General features: G+C 36.2%; 1 protein-coding gene across 2 annotated transcripts in view; it reads right to left on the minus strand.

Moving 5' to 3' along the window:
• Positions 1-201: 201 nt before the first annotated feature.
• LOC127160464 (desmoglein-2) overlaps positions 202-22,030 on the minus strand; it is a 58,083-nt gene continuing 36,254 nt past the window's right edge. For both annotated transcript variants that reach the window (XM_051103113.1, XM_051103114.1), the window contains 7 exons: positions 19,875-20,140; positions 19,645-19,787; positions 19,283-19,504; positions 7,052-7,273; positions 6,656-6,783; positions 4,612-4,908; positions 202-3,684 (listed from right to left, as the gene is read on the minus strand). In XM_051103113.1, the coding sequence (XP_050959070.1) occupies positions 2,737-3,684; positions 4,612-4,908; positions 6,656-6,783; positions 7,052-7,273; positions 19,283-19,504; positions 19,645-19,787; positions 19,875-20,140 (2,226 nt within the window). In that variant the 3' untranslated portion in view covers positions 202-2,736. The remainder of the gene's footprint in view (positions 3,685-4,611; positions 4,909-6,655; positions 6,784-7,051; positions 7,274-19,282; positions 19,505-19,644; positions 19,788-19,874; positions 20,141-22,030) is intronic.

Consider the following 22,030-nt stretch of genomic DNA (forward strand, 5'->3'; position numbering starts at 1 on the left):
CAGTATAATCTAACAACCGTACTTCAGCAATACAACTAAAAGTTTATTTTTGCATGAAAAAACTACTTAATTAAAAACTACATAATTAAAATATTTTTTCATGAAGACTATATTAATGCTTGGGGTGCAAACTACAAGTGCAATTCATCATTTATACAGTGTCTGACACTTCACAGTCAAATACAGTTTATAATATGCTACTTATTTTTCCACTTACTGTCATTTTGGACAAATTAGTTTTATTTCCATTCATTGGTAAATGTGTTTAAACAAATAAATGGAGCTCAAACATGAACTGAAGGATATTTACAGTAGACTATTAGTTCACCAACAACAGCAGTAATAAAAACGTCCAGTCTGTGTGATTTTGATCCATATAAAAATTCGGAAGATGAAAATCATTCTGATGCCATTTGTGCAGGAGTTCATCAAATGATGATCATTACAGCCTTTATGTGCTAATAAACAATCAAATATTTACATTTATTTATATAACAGATGCTTTTATCCAAAGTAACTTACAAATGAGCAAAAACACAACCAACTTCAAGCTTCATAAAAAAGAGCAAACAATATGTATTGCTAGAGAATGTATGTAAATGCATAACCAAGCATAAAAAAGTAGAATTTGTAATTTATTTTTTTTTTTTTTTTGGTTTATTGCTAATAAGAAGCATTTATTTATGGTTATGGATCAAGTGCTCATACAGGAGGTGTGTGTGATGGCTCAGAAGTTTTGCTGCTGGCTCAAGAATCATTCCATCATTCTAGTAAGTGACTTTAAATCTGGTTGTGCAGTTTAGAGACCCCAGAGGGCCTGTTGGATAGTGCTGATCCACAATCAGTCCAGAATGCAAGCGTCAGAGTCTTGAATTCGATAAGGCAGCCAGTGGAGAGAAACCACTGCAAGGCTGATTTTTTATTATTTGAGCAGGCAGGAATAAAATCCTTTCAAGTCAAGAGCAAGTGTAGGTGAACTCGCAGATGTAGGATGAAATTATCAATCATAAGATAGATGACATTACAGGACTGCAATGTCGGTAAACAAAATCTTAGACCGATAAAAACAGCCATGATCAGGGCTAATTGTATCCTGTCAAGCAAAAGGACTCCGAAAAACGTGTCTGACTGCAAATGTTTGTAATGTAGACATTGAGCTGTTGATAATAACCCATTAACACAATCATATTAAAAAACAGCTTTGTTAACGCTAATTCTATTTGACCCTATGAATCACTCATAGTTCAAGCCAAAGTTGCCAGGTCCATAGGTTTTCCCTTCAGCAAATATTATTTGCAGTGCCTCTTATGTTTTATTATTTCTACACTGTAAAAAATAAAAAACACAATTTGTTGAGTTGGCTTAAAATAATTTGTTACCCTGCTGCCTTAAAATTTTAATTTCAGTCAACTAAAATAAGTTTAGTCAACTAGAAATGTTAAGTTGTACTAAGTAACAACTTAGATATTTGTGTTTGCTAAACTTAACAGATGGGTAAGTAACCCAGCTGCCTTAAAATTTTAAGTTGATTCAACTCAAATATCTAAGTTGTCACTTAGTATAATTTAACATTTCAAGGTGAATAAACTTTTTTTGAGTCGACTGAACTTAAAATTTCAAGGCAGCCAGGTCTCAAATTATTTTAAGTTGACTCAACATATTGTTTTTTACAGTGTAGTGTCTGATGCTTATTGCTTTGTGACTTCTGATGTTTTGTATTATATTGTAAAATTTAAACAAATGCCATTTTGATGCTCTTAAATGTGGCGTGACAGATCACTGTAGCGTGTCAGTTCAAGCAGCAGTTTGGAGAGAGAGTCTCTTCTGGTTTAACACATCACAGCATCAAATAAACATGAATGAAAATCATAAGGTATGTTGAAAGATTAAATGTAAGTCCTTATTGAATATAATCGTTTCAAAGAGCGTTTCAACCGCGGAAAGATACCGATAAAACAGTGTGTGATGAATAACATTGTATTTACCTTTAGAAAAGTTATCCAGTGTTCACTAGTTCATTAGTTAGCTATAAAAAGCACTAGATGAACTTTTTTTTTTTTAATTCTATATGTATGTTTGATTAAATCTGACATTGACAGTTTTTATGAAAACTACCTTTGAGTGTGTTTATTATATCTGAAAATAAATAGCATTTGTAATCTTAACCTCTAAATGTAACCTCTAATGTTATATAATGACGAGAGTGTTCAGCGTTAGTTAGGAGAGATTTTTTTTTCCTTAAAAGTAACTGTTATAATCAGTATTGAATGATAATCAGTATTGAAGTTTTTTTTTTTTTTTTTTTTTTTTTTTTTGGCTTTTATGAATATGTTAGCATTAAGGTTATCTAAAAGCTAATGTGCTCAAAAACAAAAATTTGCATTTCAAAGATATAAACATTCAAAACGTCCAGTCAAAAAAATCAATGATTTTGATGACATCATCCAGCACTTCAGCTTCTCATCAGATTTTCTAATTAATGAAAAGCTCCCTAGAATCCAAGGCTAACTGATATAATTGAAAAGCTATTGTTCATTTTTTTAAAAGGGGTGGAGCTGCTCAATATGCCTCGCCCTATCTTCCTTAGTTGAGATTATGTCGACGTATAGAATAATGCTGCGCTTTTAAAGGCACTTCAGTGGACCTTTAAGAAAACCAAACTATTAGTATTGGTAACTGTCATTCTGAATAATCCGTTATCAGCTAAGAAATTTAGTATCGGTGCATCCCAAGTGCTTACAGACTCTGAGGAGCCCCCATATCCAACAAAGCACTAACTTCCGTCGATCTGGTCGCTCCCTCCATCAGCCTTCTGGTTGGATGGATTGCCCGTCTAACCTCACGAGACTCCGTCGACTGCATCATTTCAGTGTTAACCATCTGAACCGATGGATGGAGCGCCTGTCTAACTCCTTGAGCCTCCACGGACTGCATTATTTCAGTGTTAACCAGCTGAACCGATGGATGGAGTACCTGTCTAACTCCTTGAGCCTCCATGGAATGCATCATTTCAGAGCTAACAATTTGGGCCGCTCCTTGAGCTTGCATAGACCCTTTCATTGGCTGCTTCTCAACGAGAACTAGACTCTGGTAGTGCTGCGCTTCACGTTTAGTAGTTCCACGATGGGAAGCACCAGTGCCTTTCCGCTCCTCTACTATCAGGTTCTCCTGAAGGCCAAGGACCGGGCTGGGCGTCATCATCAGAGTAGGCTGGGCTTCCATCACATAAACAGGGGTGGCAGAGGTGTAGTACATTGCTGGCTGCTGGACTAACAGGGTTTGGTTAGGAACCATCACCTTCTCTTGGACATAGACTCCTGTTGAAGACATGCTGCTGCTCTGCTGCGCTCCTGCGGTTTGAATGATGGATGTGCTTGTTTTCTCCTGAGACTGTGAATGACTAACTGTGCTTTGTGCGCTGACATCTTTGTGTGTGGTGGACAGGACCGGTTTAGAGGTCACAGGGACGGTCGTGCTGATTTCAGTCTCAATTTTAGAACCAATACAGATCTCAGCCAGGGTCTTGAACCTCATGTCAAGGTCATCAAGAAAAGCCAAGTCGTTGTCTTCCTGTATGAGACCGCAGATGTCCTCAAATGATTCCTTGGATGGTTCCCGATCCTCGTACTCATAGACTATCAGACAATCTCCCATATCTTGCTTCTTAGCCACATGACTTGCTTTCTGAAATAACACAGAAAAAATGTTGCATTTATTGATTTATAAACCCTTGACCCATTCATATACACCAGTGACCCAAAAATACATTTATATAATTTTACAAAATAGTTTTAACCATACATAATATATTTTTTAAAAAAATCTAGTTGAGTTTTAATGTTTTTAAGCAGTTTAATTAGCAAGTTTAAACATATCGGTCTGGTCTTTAATCCTCATAATGCATTGAAAATCTGTATGCTATTTTCACATTGCAGATCAATTTGGACCCAAAGAATCATTATAAATCATTTAGAAAACAGTCATAATATTTTCCAACTATATTGTATCTGATCAGCAACTTCTTATTAATGAGTGAATGTGAAAAAAAAAAAAAAAAAAAGTTTTGAATGTTACCGTGTTATTACCATATTGCATTTACTGATATATAATTGTATGGAATTTATAAGAATTAATCTAAGCATTACTATATATTATAACTATATATTCAAACAAAATAAATTAGTTTTACTTGCATAAACCTTTGCTTTCAGATGAAAAAAATTGATATTTTTCATGCCACAATGGTTTGTCAATGGGCATATACATATTCATATACACATGCATACATACATATTCAAAATTCAGTCCCAAAAGTGTGTGAAATGTTGAGAAAAGGCTCAATATATTTACATAAAAAATTTGACATAGACTTCATACATGCTCCATACATACCTGGGTCTAAAATGACCTGAACACAAAATGTATATGTATATATGTATTTTTTTTTTTTTTTTTAGAAATGTTGAAGGTCAAAACAGACTTGGATGCATTAGTATGCTTAATATGCATTTTGCCATATAATGCATAGTCGATTAATTTATTCTGATGACATGATCAATTCATTGTTATTTTGAGCTCTGAAGACTGGGGCTGTATAAAACTGATACTTACTTGAGCATAGTAGTTGCTTAAGAAAGCATCAGACAGTGCAAGTCCATCAAACGTGTAGTCTTCAAATCTGCTGTGTTCATCTTTTCTTTGTCCATACATGTACCGCCCATCAGTCTGATATTTTTGGTGGTGATATGCACTGTCATGCTGGTCATAGACAGAGGTCCAGTGTGAGCCTTCTCCTCTTCCAAATCCACCATCTTTTGATCCACCCCACATCTGACCTCCTCCTACAGCACCCACATTACCCCGCTTGACATTGTCCAGGTTTGTTGACATCTGTAAGAGAGCCATGTCCTGTGGGACAGAGTAAAGCATTTTTATATATGTGCAGGGTCTTAGATTAATCCCTCAGTTAAGTGGCAAATATGTGTAATCATCTTTAGCAAGTAAATCATTTTAGCAAATTACTTCAAGTTCTTACTTCAAGATAAGCAACTGCAACACAATGCATTCAAGTTCAACAGTAAAAGTGATAGTTTGACCAATTTAAGTGACAACAAACCTACTAATCTACTAAAAAATCCAGAACTTAAGACCATAAGAACCTAAAATATTATATTGGCATAAATGGCATATTTATTTCAGTTTAAAAATGTATATATAAGTGTCAAAGACAAGACGAAGTGTCTGCATCGAGTTAAATGGACAAAAGTAATTTTATATACATAGAAAGCATATTAAATGCAAGTCAGGTATCTACTGTAGTGTTTCAAATAACTTTTGTGAAATTAAAATGTCAAAATATGAGTGAATTGATGCTCCATTGACATTCAGCATAACAGATATACTTATGTAAAAATGAAATATACTTATTCTGACCTGTACATATATAGAAAAATGTATGACTGTATGCAATTTTATTGTATTTTAAATAATTAAAAACTTATGAAAATTCTGTAAAATCTTGAGGTTTGAAGTATAGGAAAAATGGGTAATGGACAAAAAAAGACTAATATGGAAAAAGATTAAAGCGGCATCAAATATTAATTGTTTTGATTCTTATAAACCCCTTTTCGTCTTTGACTCATAAATAAATAAATAGCCTATAGGCACAAGTAATAAAAGGTTTAGCAGTTTGTGTGCTTCACAGTGCAGTTTTCAAGACAAAAAAGCACAAGAAATGTAAACATAATATAAATAATAAATGATTATAATAATAATAATAATAATAATAATAAACAACAGCAGTTATCAGGGTCCAAGTTTAAAATTCAAAGTTGTAAGCGCAAATGCTGCTGATTCTGTTGATAAATATAAAAGTTGTTCAGAAGAAGTTTAAAAGTTGGAAATATGAATATTTGATATTTTAAATATTCTTGGAAATATTGATATTTTGTACTCAGTTTTGATAATGTGCTGACAAAAAACAGGCTTTTCTAAGAAATGAGTTCTTTAGTTAACTTCTTTTTAACTTAACTTTTTTTTGTTGTTGTTGTCAGAACTATTTCTAGATGATACACACCAAAATCTACATGAATCAGAAATAGGATCAGAATCAAAATTATATATGCATGTATTATTTTTATTTTTTTTTTTTTTTTTGCCCCAAGAATTCAAAATAGCTAAAAATGTTCTTGCATGAAATTTGATATGCACTTAAATATTGAAAGGAAATTTACACTTTTATTCTTCCCTGTACAGTTCAAGAGTGCAGCTTTTTATAGTGCTAACTTGTTGCCAATTATTACAAAATTTGCTACACAGCCTAATGTACACATTAGGCATATTCACCAAATTCACCATCACCTGCTATTTGAAATTTAAGTTACTAAATACTAAACTAGCTTCTGGACTTCTTCTGGAACACAATATGCAATGGTGAAAAAAGAAAGAAAATGCCTCTAGAAAAAATCAATCTCTGTTTAGATGATTAATATACACAAGGAGCAAGACTGACACCACAGACATAGAAACAAAGCAACTTGGTTGTCACTTGTCACCATCATGGCTGTTTATGACAAAAACTCACAAGCAGATTAACATGAAAGAGTTTGGCATGTGTAACAACAAAAAATCTGCTTTGTACTGTAATGTCACATACCTTGTCCTCCCCTTGTCCTTCAATGTTATATGTAATAAGATGCTCTTTAGCATTAAATGGAATGGGCTTGAAATTTCCCATAGCTGCTGCACCTCCACAAAGACAGAAGAGCAGTAGAAGCGGCAGCACTGCAAACACAATTAACATCAGCCATAAGTGATGATTTTTACTGTATGGGTATAGCTGCAATAAAAATATAATGAATTGATGATAAACATAACAGACAATGCATTTCCTTAAGATTAGTTGAGAACTTCAGCCAGTAACACTGCTTTCAAGTAGTAAAAAATGCATTTCTATGAAAATGCACACATTTTACCTTCATAATGCAAGCATTTCTGTTTTGACAAACAGTGCATCCTTACAGAAAGAGAGAGCTTGACTGTTTCTACTTACACAGAAGCAGCAGCAGTCCCAGCAGCATTAGTAGAACACCAGATGCTCCAAACTTAGAGGTGATTTTTTGGGGCAGGCAAACTTTAGCTGCATCACACGTGCAGACGTTTATCTCAAGCTCCTGACCAGGGCAGATCTTCCCCTGCTGGTCCCACACATCCACAAACATATGGTACACGCCAGGCCACAGTGTTTTTTGAGATCTGAATATCGCTGTAGTACCTGAAAATACGATGATAAAGAAGATGAAATAAACAAGATTGACATATGATGAATGACCTGTTTTCAAGACGTAAACTCAGTTGTTTTGATTCTGATGTGTTTTCTACACTGTAAAAAAATCCACTCCACTGCTGTAGTAACTCATTGCACAATCTCATTAACTTTACCATCTTAACAGAGCTTCTCCAGGATTTTAATACTGTCTAAAATTGTGCATTCTCTAAACTGTGCAATTTTGTGCTTTAAAAGACTACAGTGTATTTCACTTTCTATAAAATGTCCTGAAAAAATAACCTTAGGCTGGTAAACAATCTAAGTGTCTGATGCTCAGCCTGTCAGATCTTTCAATACCAATGTTTCTCAAGTTCTCAAGGGAACGCTGGTAAAAGAAAAGACACCAGAAAATAAAATGAGAGGTATAAAATCTGTAAACAAAGTAAAATCTGATACAATTCCACACAGGCCAATAACCGAAATCAATTTCTTACACCTCTCTACATGGGCGACATTGGGGGGGGGGTGGAAGAGGGGCAGTTGCCCCCCAGATGGTTAGTCGTCCCCGTTGAACCCAAAAATGTACTGGACAAAATTTTGCCATGTTTAAGGCCCGGTTATTTGTGCTAAATCCCTCAAACGAAAAAAACTGAATATCTGACCAGCTTATATTACTGTTTCAGCTATTAAAATAGTCCAGTTTTGTATGCAGTGGCAAAGTGATTATATTTCGTTTTTTTTTTTTTTTTTTTTTTTTTTTTTTTTTTTTTTTTTTTATCAAGTTAATTTAAACGTTTAGTAGCATTTTTTTTGTTCGTAAAATATGTTTTTGTTTTTTAAAGTAACGACAAAGCGGCCAGCGTAAGACTGATCATAGTCTGTTTGATAAATTTTGCCTTCTCAAATCATCACGACTTCAAGTATAAATCAATGTTAGTTTAAACGTTAAACTTAGATAAACGTGTGCTATTGGCGCATATCCAATCATTTGTGTGGAAGCTAAAGCCGCTTTGCAGGACATGGAGGCGCCAAAGCGATCACTTGCATTTTTTTCAGTGGAAACCATTTTAAATATTCCGTCATTTTTGCTGATAAAAGTAAAAATAATACATCATTCGGAACTGTAAAGGGTTTACTTTTAGTTGTGTGCACTCACAATATAAACAAAACGTTGCAAATGGTGCTTCTAACATAAAGAAAACAAACATTATGCACTGTCTGTGGTCTCAACAGGAGCGCTTCACAAAAATGAACCGAAACTCAGCGAATACATAACTCACAGACATTATACATATATCTACAGAAAGCTTTACATTATAACTTAACGAAATGAAGCAAATCGAAAAGAAAAACTATTTCATTATGTAATCTTTAAGGATGCATTTCTCTCTAAAGGCGCATCCAAAGAGGAGACGGCGAGTCAGGATCGGCAACTTCATCCTTGCGACACTGACTCAGAAAACACGAGTTTATTAATGAATAATTCAAAAATCCCCATACTATTTCCCCCGACACATTCATAATAATAACTTTTGCCGGTGCTTTGCGGCAAGCTTTAGCCCAGTGGTCGCCAACCCGTCGATCGCGATCGACTGGTAGATCTTTATCACTGTCCCGGTAGCTCCCGAAAATAAAAACGTTTTCAGTTTTGCAAGCATCTGTATTTCTTAATCCAACTGCTTTATTTTCAATGAAGTGACCAATCAGATAAAAGAAGAGCACCCGTAAATTAACTGTCGCAAACGTCAATATGGATCTCCATGGTGATAGCCCGCGCGAGGTAACATACTACAAACTAGAATGGCGGAGGCTCCACGAAAGAAGGCAAAAACATACAATTTTCATCCAGAATGGGAACAGGAATTTCTGTTTACCTTGGTAAAAGAGAAGTGTGTATGTATGTTGTGCCACCAAAACAAGCATTATGTAAAAGAGGGAATCTGGAGCGGCATTACAATACCAACCACCCGAAATTTAAAGACCGCTACCCGCAAAAGAGCGCGATTCGTGCACGGAAAGTTGACGAGCTGAGATCTGAGTTGAAGGCCCAGCAATCACTTTTTACAAAATCTGCTGATCAAAATAAGGCTGCTACTGAAGCATCGTTTCGTGTAAGTCACTTTCTGGCTAAAAACAAAAAGCCTTTTACGGATGGCGAATTATTCAAGGAAGCCATGGCCATTACTGCAGAGACTATTTTCAAGGATTTCAAAAACAAAGACGACATAAAAGCCTCACTCCGTGCTGTGCCTCTCGGCCCTGCATCAGTGGCAAGGAGGGTCGAGTCACTGTCAGAGGACGTGGATCGACAGGTGTTAAAGGACTTGTCACTCTGTGAATATTTTTCACTGCAGTTCGACGAATCTCTGGATGCAGTGGACACAGCTCAGCTTGTTGTTTTTGTCAGAATGGCTTTCCAGGATTCTACAACAAAAGAGGACTTCCTCACTCTTTTGCACTTAAAGGAGAGAACGCGAGGTGAGGATATTTACACTGAGTTTAAAAAATATGTAAGCGAAAATGATATCCCCATTCATAAACTGGTAGCAATTACCACCGACGGAGCACCGGCGATGCGTGGCGTGCGCCTGGGTTTTATAGCACTGTGCCGTAATGACCCTGATTTTCCCGAGTTCAAGAATTATCATTGTGTCATTCATCAGCAGGCCTTAGCAGGTAAAGTCGTAGATTTTTCACACGTAATGTCATTGGTGGTCAAACTGATAAACTCGATACGAGCAAAAGCACTTCAGCGTCGCTTATTCAAGGCGTTACTGGATGAGCTCGATGCCGCGTATGGAGACCTACACTCTAAACCCGGCTAAGTTGAATTTACTTAAAAAACTTAAGGAAACTGGTTGCCCTAAAAAATGTAAGTAACGTTTACTGCAAAACTTGAAGTAATCATTACTTAAATATAAGAGTCATTTTAACAACCATTTTAAGTTGAATTTACTTAAAAAACTTAAGGAAACTGGTTGCCCTAAAATATTTAAGTAATGTTTACTGGAAAACTTGATGTAATCATTACTTAAATATAAGAGTCATTTTAACAACCATTTTAAGTTGAATTTACTTAATGCTTTTAATTTATCTAATTACTCCATTCCTCTAATAGGTACTCACTGACTCCCAGAGTGCATTGCGACATGAATAAATTATGCAATTGCTTTGCTTTACTGTTGTTGTTTGTATTTGTCAATTTCATTTGCTGTCTTGTGTCAGTAGTAGCACAACAAAAAACAAACAAAAAAAAGCTCATAAAATGGTTATTGATACAGTTAATAAAAATAAATAAAATTGAGTTGTTACCATTGTTGTGATTCACACGCTGAATGTTGAAGTCTGTGTGTGACTCACGCACATTACCCCAAATATTAAAAGATTGTATCAACACAGATACAAGCTTCTTGTAGTGTTTATAAAAAATAGAAAAACAGTAAAATTGTAAAAGATCATTAATCAACATGAAAAGTATGCAATCTAATTATTGAATTAAAATATAGGTCACCTTCTAAAAGCGACCTATTTATTACTTTTTTTCTTTGAAATCAAAGAACTCTGATTTCATGTTGCATTGCTGCAACAATAGAAAGAAAACTATAGTAATATAAACAAAGTTCCAAATGCCCAACCAAAAGTAACACTATTCACTATAATGTGAGTAAAAAAAAAAAAAAAAAAATTGTGATGTTCTCTCTAATATTTCAGTTGTATTGAAAATTCAACATTCAAGATGACTTTGGGAAATGAGTGAATTCAAGTAGTGAAAGAAAGATGTGAGTGAAAAGTCTACTAAAAATTGCCCATCTCAAAAACTTTTTCTTCTTCTTCTGTTGTTATGTTGCACATTAGCAACATATTAGTGCACTGCTGCCTCTCACTGGTTTATTAATGTCATTGGTTTCTTTGTGGATACTTGGATATTTTAAGTAAACATCACTCAAAGCAAGTAAGTAAATTGTTTTATTTGCCTTGAAAGTAGCTGTAACTTAATAAAACCTAGTAAGTATAGTAACTAAGTAAAGATAACTAATTGTAACTAAGTAAGGTAAACTATTGGGTTTTACAGTGTACTACTTCATGCTGATGTGCGGTGGTTGAGCCGCGGGAAAGTGCTCCAGCGGTTTGTTGACTTACTGCCTGAGATAAAGACATTTCTATCTGCAAGAAACGAGGAGCACAAGGAACTGTCAGATGATGCGTGGCTGTGTGACCTGGGGTTTCTGACAGACTTGACTGCAAAGCTGAATACACTCAATAACGAGCTCCAGGGAAAAGACCGACACCTGCCACACATGATCAGCGCAGTGAATGCTTTTAAGTCTAAGCTTGGTGTTTGGATCACACATCTTAAAAACGGGAGGCTAACACACTTTCCCAACCTGGAAAAAATGTCACAGAGCATTAAAGACAAGGACGTTTTTCACCCTGAGAAATACTGTGCTCACCTGGACAAAGTTGCAACAGAGTTCAATATGCGTATTGGTGAGTTAAACGAAATGGAATGCATTGCTGCATTTGTCTCAAACCCATTCATGCTCATTGATATAGAACAGGTTGCAGCCAAATTCCAGCAAGTATTTTCTTTGTCAAGTGGAGTTGACATGGAGATGGTTGATTTGCAAAATGACATTGAGCTGAAAGCCAGATCAAGGGACAGTGACTTTTGGGGACTTGTCAACAGAGAAAAGTTTCCGCTCCTCACTGCATGTGCACTAAAAGTGAGTGCCTATTTTGGATCAACTTACCTCTGTGAAATGGCATTTTCACAGATGAAAATAATCAAATCAAAATACAGGAGCCGCCTTACTGACAGACACCTCACAGACTGCCTCAAACTGGCTGTCTCTAGCTATGAGCCAGACTTCAGAGGACTCACAGAGAGTATTCAGTCACAGCCATCACACTGACTTGAGTGAATAACATTACTTCAGCAGTTTTGCCTTCCGGTGGCATTGAGAAAAGTGATGTTGCATATGATGGGACATAACTGCACTTAGCTTAATTTGAGATTGTTGATAATTTTGTTGATAAAACAGTTCATTTATAAAATGTTAAGGGTAGGTAGTACCGTCAGAAACTTCAGTGAATAAGCACTTGACTGCTGACAATGGCATTTTTCTTGAGTTCAGTGCCACTTCATATGATCTGATTATATGATGGTTGCTTCCGAGTTAAGTAAAAAGAAAAAGAAAAGAACATTTAATGTATATTAAATTCAAATACAATTCAAATACTAAATAAAAGGCCTCAAGTTGGAAGTACAATCTGGGCTGTCTTTTTCTATCTATTCTTCGATAGGTAGATCTTGCCTTTCATTAAGGCCGAGGTCAGGGATCTTCGGCTTGAAAAGGTTGGTGACCACTGCTTTAGCCTATTGTGCGCGCTTAAACGCGGAACTGTTCCAGCTGCGCTGAAGGCGCGCTCGCTGCTGCTGACAGAGACACTAAACGCCTTCCGAGCCGATCATGAAAGTGAAAGCAAAAATGAAGTCTCGTGTTGTTTCCACCAGCGCGGATTTTTTTTTCATCGCCTTATCTGGCAGATGTCTAAAATATAAACATAAAATGAAGCCTAAAACAGGCCCGAAGCCCGTCCCGCGTCTAAACTACACACAGAAAAAAAATGGTGCTTCAGTGGTTCTTCAGCGGTTCTTTGGTGTGATTGTGGTGCTATATAGCACCGTTAGTGTATAAAGAACCGGTCAAGCCCCTGTCTGGTTCTTCAGCGGTTCTTCAGTGGTTCTTTGGGGTCGTTAAGGTGCTATATAGCACCACTGCCATACAAAGAACCTGTTAAGCCTCTGAATAAGGATCTCTAACTCTCTCTTAAATTCTTTAGTTGGGGAAAAGATTAAAAACAACATTAACATACAGTGTATTTCCTGAAGATCTTTTTGCCCCTAAGGCCCCCATAAAGAAATATTTCCCACATAAGACCTTTTGACCTTAGAAAAGCATAAAAGTGATTCAAGACATTTTGCCATTGTAGTAAATATATTTACTACTATTGTAGTAATACAAGCCCCTATGATTGTTTCTATTGAGCACCATTTTTGTTCAAGTAATAAAATGCTATACACAGCAAAATACCCAGTGTTAATTTAACACTCTGAGTGTGGACACATATAAACACTGAAGCAGTGTTAAAGTTAACAAGATAATTAGGTGATTAACCAAGTGATGATTGATCATTATTGAAGACACCTGATGTTAATAAGCAGAATCACCAAAGGAGAAAACCAAAATTTTTAAGCAACCATTACAGTGGTCAGTGTTTGCATTAGTTGGGCTCTTGACCCTTAAATCATCAATATTAGGTCTTGTTTGGCTGTAATTACTGAGTTATAACAGCCAGACAAGCCAAGAGCAAAAGTCAATAAGATCGCATTGACTGTGCTTGACTTAATCATCATATAGTGACTTGAGTATTTGACATAGAATTTTCTTACAGATTACAAAAAAATTGTGAACAGAAGATCAATCAGTTTTGCCATAATCAGATGATGAAAAAAAGTTTATCTTAATTTAGACACACAGACATGAAGAATCAGTGTGAGAATCACAACAACGGTGACCATCAAAAAGCGTGTTGTAGCCAATCAGAACTCATCCATGACTCCCATCATGCATTGCGGCATGAATAAATTATGAGAGTTCAGCGTTGATCTGTTTATCTGAATATGCCGTTTGTCACCATTGTTGAGATTCATGGGCTGGTTCTTGATGTCTATGTGTGCCTAGGTGAAATACTTTTTTTTTTTTTTTGTAAGAAAAATTTTTCCAAAATACAGCAGCCAAACAAAATCTAGTATTAAAGATTTAAGGGTCAAGAGCCCAACTAATGCAAACACTGACCACTATAATGGTTGCTTAAAAATTTTGGTTTTCTGCTTTGGTGATTCTGCTTATTAACATCAGGTGTCTTCAATAATGATCAATCATCACTTTGTTAATCACCTAATTATCTCATTAACTGTCTATGGTACATCTGATGGTTCTACATAGAACCATTTGACAAAGGTGCCATATAGCACCTTTTAAAATAGGTGCTATATAGCACTAAAAGTGGTTCCCCTATGATTACGAGCCAAAGAACCACTTTTAGTGCTATATAGCACCATTTGTTTTTAGAGTGTATGACGTAAAAATTGGCCCGAAGTCCGGCCCTAGGGATGTAAAAAAGTCGGGGCCCGTCGGGCTCGCGCTGCAATTCAGGGCTCTACCGGGACATATCAACCAGTAGCCTAATTTCATTGCCAGTAACGGACGGTAAAGTTCAGAAATGAATAGTATGCGATTTATGACAAAACAGTCCCACAACTGATCGTTCATTTTTTCTTAACCTGTTTCACCTTTAGTGACGACCAGGGGCGTCGCTAGGGCTAATCATTCGGGGCTCGAGCCCCGAAAGTTTTTACTCCAGCCCCGAATGTTTTTTTTTTTTTTTTTTTTTTTTTTTTTGTATGACCCTATGATTTGCACGGAATTTGACAACGTTTGAATGATTTAATCAAAAGTTAGTCATTAAACTAACCAGAAAAATACATATAATTCCATAAGGCTATTGTAAAAATAAATAAAACTTGTTTTTATGCATTCAAATAAACATGCTAAAACATATTTGGTAACAATAAATCGTAAAGTGAGAAAAAAATTAAACATTTCATAGGGTCCTAAACGTAATTTTTCTTAACTTTTGATAAATTGACAGTAATTTGTATAAGATTCATCGTTTTAATTAATTGCACTTGATTAAATACATTTGAATTAATAAAATTAAATTTAACCATTAAAAAGAAGACCAGAAAAATGAAAACAGAATTTGAAAAAAATAAAATAAAATAAAACGGAATTTGGGGAAAAAAATAGGGCCCTATTTTTGCCTGCAACTATATATTTGTTACAGTTATAAATATATATTTTTAAATGTATTATTTTTAGAGCTGTCAACTGATTAATCGTGATTAATCGCATACAAAATAAAAGTTTGAATTAGCCTAGTTTATGTGTGTGTAGGGTGTGTAATTATTATGTATATATAAATACATACACATTAATGTGTATATTCAAGAGAAATATGTTATGTACAAAATATTTTTATTTATATATAATATAAATTATATAAAAAAATATAATAAATACATGTACATGTAAATATTTCTTAAATATATACATGAATGTGTTTGTATTTATAAATATATATAATAATTACACACAGTACACACATATATATTAGGCAAACTCAAACTTTTATTTTGTATGCGATTAATCACGATTAATTGACATTTGACAGCCCTAATTATTTTATTTGTCTAGCATATTTTTGCAAAGTTATAATTTTGTTATATTACTTTGATATGTTTGCTATTTGCAGTGATTACTATTTACTATTGTTAATAGTGTGACAAGGTCTTTAACACCCAGTTTAATGCCCCTGGACCCACCTAAAAGGATCCAGGTTCAACCACTTCTGTCTAACAAAATCTTATGTGAGCATGATGTGAGCTCCCACCAACTACCACTAGCCCCTGATGTTTTGGCACCAGCCCCGGATGTTTTAAAATCCTAGGAACGCCCCTGGTGACACGGGGAAAAAGACACAGAAAATCAGAAAAGCAGCGTGCACATTTGGTTAAAAATGAAAGGCTGTCAACTGACACTTAAAACGGGAAGTTATTCTTGACTGCACTGTAATGACTGCTTTGGTGCGTTGCAATACGGTAGGGGATTGTTTTAATGCTTATCCGAAAAAAAATTTTCTTGCCCCCCCCCTGACTCAAGAGTCAAATGTCGCCCATGCCTCTCTACTGGAAATTTGGACCACTCTTCTTTTGCAAACTGCTCCAGGTCATTCAGATTGGAAGGATGCCTTCTCCCAACTGCTGTTTTGAGAGCGCCTTGTTTGTAATCATTTCGGAGTGCTTTTTGTGGTGTGTTTCAGGTCATTGTCCTGCTGAAAGACCCATGACCTCTGGCGGAGACGCAGCTTTCTGACACTGGCCACTACGCTGCGCCCCAAAATTCTTTGGTAATCATCAGATTTCATGATACCGTTTACACAGTCAAGGCATCCAGTGCTAGAAGCAGCAAAGCAACCCCAAAACATCTTTGAACCTCTACCATGTTTGACTGTAGGGACTGTGTTCTTTTCTTTGAAGGCCTCATTTTTTTTTCTGTAAACAGTTCCATGTTCCAGTTTTTTTCTGTAAACAGTTCCATGATCCATGAAAATTGGATGACAAGTAATTTCTTACTGCTAAATTCTGAAAAAACAGAGGTGTTAGTTATTGGGCCTAAAACCTCAGCGTGTAATAACCTAAAACACTGTCTAATACTTGATGGCTGTTCTGTCAATTCTTCGTCATCAGTTAGGAACCTAGGTGTGCTATTTGATGGTAATCTTTCCTTTGAAAACCACATCTCTAGTATTTGCAAAACTGCATTTTTCCATCTCAAAAATATATCTAAACTACGACCTATGCTATCAATGTCAAATGCTGAAACATTAATTCATGCGTTTATGACCTCACGGTTAGATTATTGTAATGCTTTATTGGGTGGTTGTTCTGCTCGCTTAATAAACAAACTCCAGCTGGTCCAAAATGCAGCAGCTAGAGTTCTTACTAGAACCAAAAAGTATGATCATATTAGCCCGGTTCTGTCTACACTGCACTGGCTCCCTATTAAACATCGTATAGATTTTAAAATCTTGCTAATTACTTATAAAGCCCTGAATGGTTTAGCTCCCCAGTACCTGAGTGAGCTCTTATCGCATTATAGTCCCTCACGTCCGCTGCGTTCTCAAAACTCTGGCAATTTGATAATACCGAGAATATCAAAATCAACCGCGGGCGGCAGATCTTTTTCTTATTTAGCACCCAAACTCTGGAACAATCTACCCTACAATGTTCGGGACGCAGACACACTCTGTCAGTTTAAATCTAGATTAAAGACCCATCTCTTTAACCTTGCTTACACATAACAAATCCACATTCTTATAATTCAAATCCGTTAAAGGATTGTTAGGCTGCACTAATTAGGTCAACCGGAACCGGGAACACTTCCCATAACACCCGATGTACTCGGTGCATCGTCAGAAGAATGGCATCTACGCTAATATTAGTCTGTTTCTCTCTTATTCCGAGGTCACATTAACCACCAGATCCAGTCCGTATCCAGATCAGATGGTCACTGCAGTCCCCCGGATCTAGTCCGAACCCAGCCCAGATGGTGGATCAGCACCTAGAGACGACCTCTACAGCCCTGAATGTCAGCGGAGTCCACATCAACTAGATGAGCCCCAGAGACGGATCCACATTAAAGACCACATCACCTAGACGGCTGTCGGCACAAGACCACGGGAACTTTGGCCAGAGGAGAACTGGCCCCCTGACTGAGCCTGGTTTCTCCCAAGGTTTTTTTCTCCATTTGTCACCGATGGAGTTTTGGTTCCTTGCCGCTGTCGCCTCTGGCTTGCTTAGTTGGGGACACTTTCTCTTAACACAATATTGCATTTTATTTTATTGTTTTTGATTAACTACCTTTACCTATAATGTGAGTGTTTAATGTTGCCTTTGGCATTGTTGATGTACTGTTTCCTATTTAATACTGTACAGCCGCCTTGTCACAATTCTGTATTGTTAAAGGCGGTATATAAATAAAGGTGACTTGACTTGACTTGACATGATGTCCTTTACCAAAAAGCTCTACTTTTGTCTCATCTGTCCACAGTACATTCTCACAGAACGATTGTGGTTTTGTCACAAACTTCAGTCTTGCTGTTTTATGCCTTTGTGACAGCAGTGGTGGTCTCCTGGGTCTCCTACCATAGCGTCCCTTTTCGAGGGATAGTGCAGGCTTTAGGGGTTCTTTATCCATCATTCGAACAATCCTTTGTTGTAATTTTTCATTCATTTTGCTCTTCGGTCCACGTCCAGGGAGGTTAGCTACAAGTGCCATGGGCTGAAAACCTCTTGATGATATTGCACACAGTGGACACAGGAACATTAAGATCTCTGGAGATGAACTTTGAGATTGTCCACGTTTTTCCACAATTTTTTCTCTCAATTCCACAGACAACTCTTTATACTTCTTTTTTTTCTCCATGCTCAGTGTGACACACAACACAAAGGTTGAGTCAAATTTTCTCCATTTTAACTGGTTTCAGGTGTGATTACTATATTGCCCACACCTGTTACTTGACACAGGTGTGTCTAAATACAAATTACAGGAGCATCACATGCTTGAAAAACAATTATTTAGTACAATTTTGACAAGGTACCAATAATTTTGTCCAGTCCATTTTTGAGTTCTGTGTGAAATTTTATCAAGTTTGACTTTTCTTCTCAGTTTCTGTGTTGTTGCAGAGCAAGCAAAACAATAAGCATGTGAATACCAAAACATTTTCTGAGAGAAGTGTTGCATTTTCTGACAGACTTGCACGGGTGCCATTATTCCATTATTTTCCAGTGTGTGCATTTTTTAACCGTGAGGATTGCACGTGTGACTTTTCTTCAGGACCATTTTACCTTTTGATGTACATTTTTTTCTGCATCGCAAGTGCCAAAGACTTTGTTTTGTACAATTCTGATGAAGTACAAAAAAATAAATAAATAAATTAAAGAGCACCAAGGGTTAATGGTGCATTCAAGTCATGTCAAAAAGATCATATTTATGAACTGAATACATATAAATGCCACCACAGATGCAAATTACTAAATGTGTTGGAAAAAAAAAATTAAGTGCTGAACCAAGGGTTAATGGTGCGAAATTCAAATCCATTTTTCATTGTTCCATTTTTTAATAGATCCTTGAGCTTCAAATATGGGACAAATAAATTAATGAGCCAAACCTGAATGGCAGCTGTGCTTATTCAAGTCATGTGCATTTCTCGTTTATTCTCTAATAACATTTTATCACATACCCATGAATCCATATATCTTACCTTGAACAGTTTATGACATTTCCACAAGTTAATACGATGTAGCCACAAGAAGTTGCAGTTAATTACCGTTGAGAGGTTCGAAGCTCCATGACTCCTTTGTTCTTACGGTGTCCACTTTGAAACCAAAGGGTTCTGCATTGGGGAAATGATCTTTGTCCACAGCGGTGACATAAACCACATGATCCTCATAGCACAGTGTTTGGGACTGATGCATCAGCACAGGACAGTGGTCATTAAAGTCCTTGACTTGAATGGCAATGGTTCCTGTTGCAGTTTTAGCTGGGACTTCTGTAATAGAAGTTAAATATTCCTCCCTTTACTTTAAATGCAGTTGCAACACATAAAACTATACATTTTAAAACTCTTTTAATAATAATAATAAACAAACTGTTTTATGTACATATCAAATGTATCAAATGCTCACTTACCATTAGTGATGCAGATGATGTGAGCGTAATATGTGCCATTGATCAGAAACTTGGACTCATAATCTGGTATTTTATTTAGTCTTATATCAGCTGTTTTCCCATCTATATTCAGCCAGTTGTCCACGTCTTGTCCTTTTGCATACCTAAAATGAATAGTTTCATTACAACATCTGAACAAAACCATATTCATGTTGTTTTTCACAGTGTTCACACAGTTTCTGTAGTCTCACCTCACGTTAGTTGCATTCAATAGCGTGTCACTGTCTATTGCTACGTATCTGGTTATGACTTTGTTTAAAGTAATGCTGGAGTGTTCTTCAGAGATGGTGATGACTTTGACGGCGGGTTTGAAGCGAGGGCCCTCAGGCTGGTTGATCACACTGACATGGATGGTGTACGTCTTGGTCTCCGTTATGACTACTGATGAGTGATATTCTGCCTTGTTAGTGACAGACACCTGGAGGCTGATTTCCTTCAGATCTTCATAGTCCAGCTCCTGTGAAAATAAACAAAGGGTGAAAAGCAGGAAATGGGGGATGCGGGAATGTAGGAGACTTTCTGCTGAACATCTGAAGTATCAAACACCCACATTTATTCCTGTTCCCTAAGATCCACTTATAAAGGTTTTTACATCAAAAGTAAGCATGATTTAGAAATAAATGGTCATTTCCTACCCTGGTTTTGACCTTTTGTTTTGAACACGCCATTATTTTTATTCCTTAAAAAACGCCTTCTGCTATGATTGGGTAACATCTTTGTTTATGAAGTAATGAAATTATACATTGAGCCATGATTATTATAGCAGTTTCTGAGACTAATTAATAGTAATATCATCTCATACCCTCATGTAATCCCTCAATCAGTGTTTCAACTGCGGAAAAATGTCAACAAAACAGCGTGGAAAAAAACATTACGTAGCATTTCATTTTCCCTCAGGCAAGTCATCATTGTCCACAGCTCGTTAGTTCACTAGAGAAATGAAGTCTACAGAAAAGAGCATGACAATCTTGTTTACATTAGCCGCATTTAGCCACGTTTAGCCGCTAAACTTCCTAACTACCACGTTATAAGGAAAGGCGTAACAACTTAGATATTTGTGATTCCTAAAAAAACGCTTATACTCACTTCTACTGTAAGTGAAGCTGGATCATGAATGATTCGCGTGAACATAGACGGATATATGTAGATCGAGAGGCGCCTTAAATCCATAAACAAACGTAATCTACTGCATCTTCAGCGGCTCAGATGTCGGGAGTAAATGACGACCACTATGTTCATTATTACATGCAGCAACACAACACCTCAATCACTCAATCAGAGATATTCTTGCCTAAATTACATCCCTACTTTGCATCAAAACAAGGAAACCCTTTTTACTGGACTGTGAAAGTTGATCTGAGGTAAGAGCTCATGTCAATCAAATGATCTGTCACCCCAGCCCTCTCTTCTGCTGTGGTGACGCCACACCTACAGGCATCTGAGAACAGGTTGATTTGAAAAAGGGAATATTATTTTTACAGATTAATTAAAAACCACTTAATGGATTTGTACATACACTGACACACATTAAAGTTCAAACAACATGAAAAAGTGAAGTTTGCATCCGATGACCCCTTTAATGTATCTAATGTTATTAATAAAAAAAATGGTAATAAAATATGACAAGAACTTGAAGAAAGGTAGAAAGGTAGAAAAGAAGAAAGGTATGTAACAAAACATGGTCAGGTCAAAGTGTCAAATCAAATTTTTGGTCCCAAAATTGTATCAATTTTACTGGTAGTCCATTGTATGAAGAATTTTTGGGGATAATGTGTTACAGTTTACTCTATTTTGCTAAAATATGTGTTTTGTTTTATTTTATCATCTGAAAGTGAATGCTTTTATTTGAAAACTTTAATATTTATGTTGTTTTAAAACTGTTTTGTTATAAATAATTGTGTAGGTCTCTGTTTTTGAGCAATCATGAGTTATACATTTCATTAATAATATGTTAATTTTTGATGCGTTGGCACAGTTTTAAAATGTGCAAACAACAGAGAATGAAAACGAAAGTAAAAACTCGCACTAATTCATCTTTGAATTCTCCGAACACACATGGCTCAGAATGCCATTTTGACCTGCAGCGAGTATATTTAAAGGTACAGTTCATCCAAAAAATTTAATTCTGTCATTTACTTGCCCTCATGTGATGATACCCAGATCTACTTAGCCTTATCACCAAATGACTACAGCCCCATTGATTCCCTCTGCCAATGCATTGATGAAATTAACATGTGCCAGAACTTCCTTCAGTTAAACAAGAAGAAAACTGAAGTCATTGCATTTGGAAGCGAAGAGGAAGTTCTTAAGGTGAATGCATACCTTGACTCTAGGGGTCAAACAACTA

Source organism: Labeo rohita, unplaced genomic scaffold (assembly GCF_022985175.1).
Source record: "Labeo rohita strain BAU-BD-2019 unplaced genomic scaffold, IGBB_LRoh.1.0 scaffold_355, whole genome shotgun sequence".
In the NCBI taxonomy this organism is placed as follows: domain Eukaryota; kingdom Metazoa; phylum Chordata; class Actinopteri; order Cypriniformes; family Cyprinidae; genus Labeo; species Labeo rohita.